General features: G+C 41.6%; 1 protein-coding gene across 5 annotated transcripts in view; it reads right to left on the bottom strand.

The window, feature by feature from the left end:
* Nucleotides 1-5,043: 5,043 nt before the first annotated feature.
* The window catches only part of LOC103467401 (protein Wnt-2b), an 18,071-nt gene continuing 13,767 nt past the window's right edge, over nucleotides 5,044-9,347 (bottom strand). For all 5 annotated transcript variants that reach the window (XM_008413744.1, XM_017305611.1, XM_008413743.2 and 2 more), the window contains 2 exons: nucleotides 8,306-8,570; nucleotides 5,044-6,396 (listed from right to left, as the gene is read on the bottom strand). In XM_008413744.1, the coding sequence (XP_008411966.1) occupies nucleotides 6,167-6,396; nucleotides 8,306-8,570 (495 nt within the window). In that variant the 3' untranslated portion in view covers nucleotides 5,044-6,166. The remainder of the gene's footprint in view (nucleotides 6,397-8,305; nucleotides 8,571-9,347) is intronic.

Below are 9,347 nucleotides of genomic sequence, written 5' to 3'. Positions count from 1 at the left end.
CGACTATTTTTCTAGGTCACCGTTGTTTGTGCCTTCGTGAGGTGTGTCTGTAAATTCCCACACAGGGAGTTAGATAAACACTCTAGCACCATCGCATGCATATGAAGCCCTTGCCTCACAGCGGCTCCACACCCCGTGCAGCAGAAAATCTGCGCCGCAAACGAACACGTTTGTTTATGCAGCAAATATCTTATGCTAGGTGATGCTGAAAAAAAACCAAAACAAAACAAAAAAAAACAAGCCTGTGCTTTCAGTTTTTCTAGTGAATGATTGCAATTCTTTATCATCAGGATGCATGACTTTATTTTTCTTAAAAGGCTTCCAGCTAATTCTTTATGATTTACAGTCAAGCGCCATCATATAGCTGGGAAAAATCTAGGACACGTCTGTTTTTCTGACATATCTGGGCACACAGATGTTAAATGTAATTATTTTTTATGAAAATACACGACAACAACCGAAGGAGATTATCATAACTTTCTGTAAAATGCAAAATAAAAATGTAATATGTGCTGTCAATCAATTAAGACACCTCTGACCATCCACACAAATACTCTGTACTCTCTGAACTCAGACAGCAAGCCTCCAACAGTCCTGAAGTCATCACTGGCCTGCTGTAGGTTTTTATTTTTGTCTAAATGAAAGGCATAACTCTAGAGTCAGATAAAAAGGCCTAACCTGTCCAGTTCACCGTCATACAGTCCACCATGTTATCTACCATGATTAAGAGGTTGCTTGAGGAAAACTATACAACAATTTATGAAAAGTCTGAAGCTAAACGCTTTACAGTTATCTTGTGAGACAAAACAGCAGCAGCATTAGAATACTGACGCTCCGGTGGAGAGAATTGGACAAAATGTGCTGCTGGGAACAGAAAACACATTCATATTTTCAGCCTATCCATGCGGCGCTTGCTTGCTTGCTTGCTTTGCCATTTCTCATTGCCATTTAATCTTCTTGGATCCTTTCTGTTTGACAGAAACTCACTTCCAGCTCCAGCATTACGAGAAAGGTTGACTCATTGCGTGCCAGATCTAAACCCGGCCAAGCAGGTGCTCTTCTAAATCACTGCACCTCACCGCCGGCCAGCCAGAGCGCAAGCTGCGGGTGTTTAGAAGGTGTCAACAGGCACCGGATCAGAGATGGTCATTTATGCCGCAGCTGAAGGCTCTCTCTGCAGATATACCTAAACTCTATGACCCCTGACCTCACGGGCCTACACCCCTGTCAACTTTACCCCACAAAAAAAAAAAAAGACAGCAAGAAGACAAAGGTTGTGTTGGCCCCGAGGGGTAAACTAACCCAACTGCACACATGCAGGCACAGACTTATGTATTTGTGTGCTATCTGGTCGCGAGCAGTGAGTGACAGAGCAGAAACACTTTTAACATTCTGAAGCTTCGACCAGACAAGTGATAGGTGAGGTCCTTCTGTCTTAGCCTGCAGGTGTATACATGTGTCTGTGTGTGCAAAACAGATCGCTTGGCTGATGCTGCGACCACCTCGACGAGGCCGATTCCCGCTGACAAATACCTGCATCAGAGGCAGGAAGGAGGAAAGAGGCGGTCAGAGGGATGAGCACCAGATGGAGCTGGTAATGATGATGAATCACGGGAGATAAGGCTCAGCTTAGATTAGCATCTGCTGCAAAAAAAGACTCGCTAAGTAACGTTTTCATCCCTACGTGAGCCATTTTGACTTATCCTATTTCCTGTCGCTGTGTTGCACTTCTTGTCTTCCAGTAGGGAACGAACCAAATATTATAATCCGCTTGCTTGGCCAAGTTCTGTGTTGGACGTCAAGCATGCATGCGTGCGCATGCATTGATGTGGACGTAATCCTGGAGTCCGATCTCTATTCTCAGACTTGTCATTTGGCAAAGACTGCCCAGACTGACATGCGTTGCAGCCTTGACGTAACTTTCATAAATCTTCTTTTACTGTCAGATTTGAGACACTGACGGAGCCAAGAGTGAGAACAAGATCTACAGCAAAAAAAAGAAAAAAAAAAGAAAAAAGAAGACTGGCACAGTTCTAAATAATTGTGATAATGTCGAACAAATGTTTGCTCCGTCTGTGTTATGAATAGTCGAACTGGAATGAAGCAACACATTCGTCTGTATTGCCTTTGCATCATGACACAATGGCAGGTGTGGTGAAAGATCTGGAAATTATGCAGCGCCGGGAGCCTGGAAGTTAGAGTGGATATGAAAACGGATCAAATCCCTGTTACAAAGCCACACAAATGGACTGAAGACAATTCAATCCAAACAAATCTGGCTGGGAGAAAAAATAAATAAATAAAGTGCAGTAACCCAATTGCACAAGTGTTCAACATGTTCAACGTGTTGAATCACCTTTTGACTGAATTTCACTTTTCTTTATTGCTTAAATTAAACTTGATTAATGTGAGGAACTCTTGAAATGTGGTGGCAAAAGATGCTTCAAGGAAGAATGAGTTTTAGGATGTGAGCAATCGTGCAAAAAGGTTATGGCACACCTTTCATCTTTGACATTTTTTTCCCTAAATAAGAACTGCTGTTTTCCAACTATGTTTCTATAAGTTTCTTATGCTATTTATGTAGGGGGGAAAAAAAAGACAGACGATCATCTGCATCTGTTCCGACATGCTCCTCTTGATTTTTACCCTAGAAAAGTTGGCCTACCTCTTTTATGTAATGATTCCTCTCTGCAATGGAAAACAAACACATCGGATGTTTGATGTCCCTCTTGTGTCCTCGTTTAGTCGGCTCTGCCTCTCCTCCACCACCTCGTTGCCCCAACATTGTCTCCGAGTTGCTGAGTCTAATGGTTTGTCTGCGACGGCGGGAACGTTCTCGGCTTGGCATTCAGAACAGGGATAGCAATGACTACAGGACACTGGCACTATAGTCTCACTAGTGTGACTTGATAATATTACTCTTGGGAAAGGCAATAAAGCTTATCTAATGATATTGGCCTCTTGTAGCTATTTAAAGACCACTTGGGGGATGTTGATGGCTGTTTCAGGGGAAATAAGGTTTGCAGGATAACAGGTAAGTCATAAATCATGTCAGGCTTCTCTTCCTATACTGTGAAGGAGAATTTTAATAACCAGCTTTTTACTTAAGATCACATTTCTTGTGGCTCTTTACTTCAGGTCTCCTGTTCTAAGGAGAGATGACTTTATCACCAGAACTCAGTGAGGTGTTACAAAAACCTTTGTAAAAAAAAAAAAAAAAGAAGAAGTTGGTGACTGAATTGTGTGAGTCTCAAAAACATTTTAAGGAATCCTTTGGCGTTTTCCTTCAGTGCTTGAGTGCGATATATTTTCTAGACTGGAGGTCTTTGGACTCAAATGCAAAAAAGAATCAACTGGAGTCTGGGAAGCAGAGGGGGCTGAGGCTGAGAAGATTGCTGGAAAGTATTCCCTGTGATAAGCCGCCCAAGAAGCCTTTGATTAAATGTGGTCCCAGTAGGAGCCCACACTAGGCCCTCTGTGGCACGACCATGTCCCATCTCCAGCTATCAACAGCCCTGGGTAATTACAGCCATCTAGTCATTAGCCTGGGACCCACCTGGAATTCCACACAGGGAGGNAGAGGGCGAGCAGGGGTTGGGGTTTTTAGGCTGGGTCTTTAATAAAACACTTCCCTCTCCTTGACTGACACAACACTCCTCACCCTGATCCACACATAACCAACCTTTTGTTGCTGAAATACAGTTCTGCATACAAGTCTTGGGTCATCTCTCTATTATTATTATTATTTTTTTTTTTTTTTTGAGGTTTTATCAATAATTATCTTTCATTTAGGGGGTCTTTCAAGTTTTTCTTAACTTTTTCACTCTTGTCAGTCATTGAAAGTTCAACTTCTTAACCTTTTGGGGGATTTTTTTGTTTCTTTTAAAGCCATTCAATGGTGACTTAAGTTTCAGTCATGCATCACATGGCTTCTACATTCAAGGGGTGGATTGGTGGATCAGTGCTAACATATACACAACTTGGCTATGAAACTATTTTAAATTGAATCTTTGGTTACATGTTACCAACAACTTCTTGCTAAAAAGCAATTTTGTTGCCATATCTATTGTTAATTCCTTGAAAAAATACAAAAAATGGCTGCTAAACAGTTTCTTAACATCTTAAAATCTGTAGCTAAACATAAACAAAAAGAGCACATTTTGTGAAGCATTAAGTTCTGTCAGGTTTATGAAGTATGTGTATCATTCATGATTAATTCCTGTTTCATATAATGCATGCATATTGGGATCAAGGGTGTCGAACTCATTGTGCAAAGCTGTCAGGATGAAGGAAGTTACGCTTGGAGCTACTTTAGGCACTTAGAACGCCAAGAATAGTAAATCCTAATAGGTGCAGAGAAATCATTTGCATAGTGAGAATTATTAAGGTCATTATGTTGATATTGGAGTACAGCTTGCTTACATATACAGTGACGTATATGAGCTGTATGTATAACATCTCTGCAAAGCTCACGAATGTTTCAAACAGTTCCAATAAAGAGATTTTCAAAGCTAAGCATCGAATTATGTATGGCACATTTTTTACGGAAACAAAATTATTTACAAATAACTGCTTATCCCCGTAGCAAAGAAACAGATACGCAACCTTATGATGGAGAATAAGAAATAAAATGTTTACCGTTACACTGTTCAGTACCCAGTAAAATAGTTCCTTAACGCCTGTTAGCTGAAAATGTGAAACACAATATACGTATTGATAAACTAATCATAGATGAGTTTCTTAGACCCTGAGCTCAGAAAACTCAATCAGGCTGGGAAAAACTATGATCAATACCACTTTAAATAGAAAGCAGTACCTTGGAGTCAGATTTGGAAAACAATAAGACTTTGTTTAAAATAGTCGCATAGTACTGCAGTTTGTAATATTAGTACTTTCACATTTTATGTGACTGCAATAAAACTTTACAAATATATAGTTGCTCTTTGTTTTGGTCTCATCAGGACTGACTCGCTTAACTTGCCATCATTTGCCCATTATTTGATATATGTGACTTGATAAAAACAAAACCAAGCAGCAACAAACTAATTCACCATATATTTTATATGAACATCTGTTTAGATAGAGAGTTATACAAAATGTTATACAAGCAAGCTCAAGAACAGAAAGGTGAAATCTGTGGGTGTCGTGGTTGATGTGTGACCCATAAACGCCTCGGTTTTCTTTGTCTTCTTCTCAGCAGCAGGTTTTTCTAATCACACATACATACACACACACTCACACACACAAAAGACTAAAACTCACTGTATAATCACAGTAATGCAAGTGCTCTTCTCTCTCCTTGCATCAGCCAATGTAGTGCAGTCTCATCAACAGATGAGGAATGAAACAACACTTTACAAATTAAATAATCCACTATAAACAGTTTTTGTTTTTCATTTTCCTCCTTTTTGTCTGTCCTTTTTACACAGTGCCACTCTATGCTCCAGTGATGCATTTGTCCATTATTTTAAAATTCCTCTGGTTGTCCATCTCCTTTTTCTCTAGCAGTCCTCTTCCTGGACGCTTGTCCGGCAACGTGTTGCCATGTTTAGACATCTTGAATTGCACTTTCCAAGGTACTGTCCACAGTCCAACCAAGTATGCTTTTTGCTTTGTTTTTATCCCAAAAGATAATCCTCGTACCCCCCGTATCCCAACCCCCCCCCCCAAAAAACAAACATAAACAAAGCAAAGTTATGTGAGTATATGATATGATGCCATTAATAATACTGGATATGTTTCAAGGCTCAAGTAACATCTGTCTTTGAAGAATCATGAAAGCAGCAGACCATTTGAAAAGTAGCAGTACCACACATCAGAAGCAGGTCGTCTGGGCTGAATCTGTGTTTGAAGCCAAGTTGTTATCACTGACATCTGATCCCAGCAGGCTTAATCACACAGACATTCACAAATAGGAGCTAATATGTGTTGACTCATTACGATGGATAATGGAGTCTTAGTGCTTTCACAAACAAGTAAAAAACAAACCAAAAAAAAAAAAAAGAAAGAAAAAAAAAAGCCATGCAATGAGGAGACAAGGTCGGGGCGGAGATGCATAGCACTTTTGGACAGACATTTCCAGAATGCCACTTTTTTTCTACATGATGTCCTGCGAAGGGGTGTCGGGTGGGGCTGCGTTTGACGGGAGCAGAGGAGCAGCGCGACCTCAGGTCTTGTCCAACCACTCTGCTCGCTTAGGGGCCTTGCACGTGTGTATGTCCACAGCCTCCTCGCAGTCCTTGCACTCCACCGCGCAGCACCATTTGAACTTGCACTCGCACTTTGTGATTTGCATGACTCGGGTGGTGTCGTAGCCTCTCCCGCAGCACATGACCTCACAGCCGTCCGTGCCACGCGATGTCTTGTTGCAGACCCGTCCGGCGGTGCCCAGAGAACCTGCGCAGAGCGTTTGAGAGTTTACTTATCTGTCTTCCTAAAGTAATAAAGACATACAGTACAAAATTTCACATTTTGTCACAAACTTCAATGAATTTTATCAGAAACTTGTGTGCATGATCGAACCAAAGCAGTGCATAATTGTGAAGCATTCCTTCTACAGATAAAAAAACTGGAAAGTGCGGCATAATTATGTATGTAGCTTCCCGATTCGATATGTTGTAGAGCCACCTTTTCTTGGAGTAAAAGCTGCAAGTCTGTATGTCTCTACAAGCTCAAGTTATGGCTGCATTTGACTATATTTAGATGTATCCCAGTAAAAGTTTTGCCATGCACTGTAATTTTATTGAATGTTCGTCAGGACACACCAAAGTTTTACTGCTATTATTGTTATACTGCAATTCCCAGATTATCTTTTTGATCCTTAGCCGTTAAATATTGCATTCTCCTTTTTCTTATTCCTGTTGACACAGATCTTATCAGTCTTTGATGAGAAGGTGATAACCTTCGTATTGCAGAAATCCTGGGAGAATTCATCAGTCTGATCTGAGAGAATTTAAGAATCACCCTTTCAAGAGCCACATGAATAAGAATGTAAAGTATTACCTATTTGCAATGCCTAATACAGACCAAGCAGTTTACTGACGCTTCCATACAAAGAGTAAAGGTTCTCAATCAGATTTGGAGAGCTTATCTTAGTCTAGAAAAATATATAAACCGCAAAAAAGAAAAAAAACAGGTGCTAACTGAGAGCAGCTAAAAGCAGTAGAACAGCGCAGCTGAAACTTTTAAAATTTCTGGTAAAGCGAGTGAATCTGACGGCGTTTAGGTGCTTTGAGTTTCACTATATGCGGTTATGATGCCAAATCAATTTAAAACGGTCGTCAGCGGAGATGAATGCCTCGTAGCGCTTAGCAGCCGGGCTACCACTCAGCGCAGCGGCACATTGTCCATGTCTTATGTGGATGTCATCCCCACAGAGATTAGCGCTCATGTTTGGTGTGAGAAGCTCCCTGTTTGAACTGCTACCTATCACAACAAGCGGCCTGTACAACAACAGACCCACACACACAACTATGCGGTGTTGGTAAAGCGGCCTGTAGTTACACTGCCTTTCCCAAGCCACTGCTCCCTTTGAAGCATCTGTGTGTGTGTGTGTGAGGGTTAAATGGACAGTGGAGCGTGACAGACAGACAGGCTCTCACACTCGGAGGCCCACTCTGCCCTCAAGCTACGCTTAGCTCAGACAGACAGAGAGGGAGAAAGACTGTGACAGACACAGAGAAGTGACTTTTTTTTTTTTTAATTAGCTGCTTGTGTCCCTAGGCTGTGGATTCCACTGAGAAGGTGAGAATGACAGGGGGAGGGTGGATGAAGGGACAGAGAGACAGGGAGGCAAGATGAGAGAGTGCATGGAAAAGCTGGAAAAAGCTTCAACGTAATGTCATCAAATACTGTCCAACCGTTCTTCATCCATCACCCGGTCAGTTTGAAACAGTCATGTATGATCAGGTTCATTGTTTAAAGAGGAATCAAGACGTCTCCTCACCACAAGGTTGTGTGTGCGTGCGTGTGTGTGAGTGTGTGTGTGTGTGAGAGAGAATTGACAGACTGACAGAGGTCAGGTGGTCACAGAACAACCATGTCCTCAGGGTACAAGGATATTAGCTTCCACCAACATCACAGGGGAGGCCTGCTGTGTTATCTGACTACTATTACACACACACATACACACATGCATACACCCGCACACTGACATTCATGACCACAAAACACACTAGTCATGCATGAGCATACACAAAACACATAAATAGCACCTCTAAAACATAAGAGAGCCTGGGCAATCCATCAACATCCATGAGAAACAGCCCCTCTGTCTTCCACCCCCTCCTCGCCTTCGCAGTCCTACCTGCTGCTTTGTCTTGGAGGCAATAATCCGGAGAGTTCTCAAAGTACACCAGATCGTTCTTGGTGGCCTTCCTGAAGGCTTTGTTGGCCACAGTAAAGCCTGTCCCGTCCTGATTCATGATCACCTCCACCGCCCCGTTGTACTTCCTCCGCAGGTAGTCGCCCGTCTTCCTGAAGTCTGACAGGGCCATCCAGCAGGTCCGCAGCGTGCAGGAGCCGCTCACGCCGTGACATTTACACTCCATGTTCATGAAGCGCTTCACCGCCTGCGCGAAGAAGTTTGGCGTTTGATTAGTGTTTGTTTCGATCAGTATTGCATTTGATTTAATGTCTTACAAAATGTTTAAGGCCGTCTACTATTATTATTTTCCATTTCATTGCTAACTTTTATCTGTCTTCTGTGTTGTAAAAACAATTTTTAAATCATCTGCTCCGATTTTGAGTAGAGCTTTAAGATTGCGTGTAACGCCAGCTACGGCATGTAGAGTTAAATTTCAATGTAGATGCTTGTCCTCGAAATAAAAGCTTGGTCCCAGGCGTATAAATAAGGCAGCAATCTAGAAAATGAAGGAGCATTTGAGCAAGGATTTTTAATAAACAAATGAATCAAATTAATGGGTCGTTAACAGGCCTCTGCAGAGATAAAATCTGCCGATGAGCCATTTGATTCAGTTCTGTTGGAGAGAGGAGAGAGCTGCAAGGTGCGTTTTGGTAGAGCTCAAAGGCTGGACTAGGACGCCCTTGATTTAGACTCACCTGCGCGTGTGAAGCCATAGACAGGTAAAAATAAGCACTGGCCTTCAGCTGATTCTATTTTTTATAAATCTGAGTTCAACAGCACTGGTGTTTTGTAACATTGCTGGTGTAATTCATATGAATATTATTCAAGATGAACAAAACTTCTACGTTCAATGAAAGTAAAGACTGATGATTTAAAACCAGTGACTGAGATGCCGTTTCAGGAATGCATCCCCGACTGCTTGAAGTTCAAGAACAAGATGGACATCTACATATATATATATATATATATATATATATATATA

The sequence above is a fragment of the Poecilia reticulata genome, linkage group LG7 (genome assembly GCF_000633615.1).
Source record: "Poecilia reticulata strain Guanapo linkage group LG7, Guppy_female_1.0+MT, whole genome shotgun sequence".
Lineage (NCBI taxonomy): Eukaryota > Metazoa > Chordata > Actinopteri > Cyprinodontiformes > Poeciliidae > Poecilia > Poecilia reticulata.
This window is presented reverse-complemented; position numbering and strand designations above follow the sequence as displayed.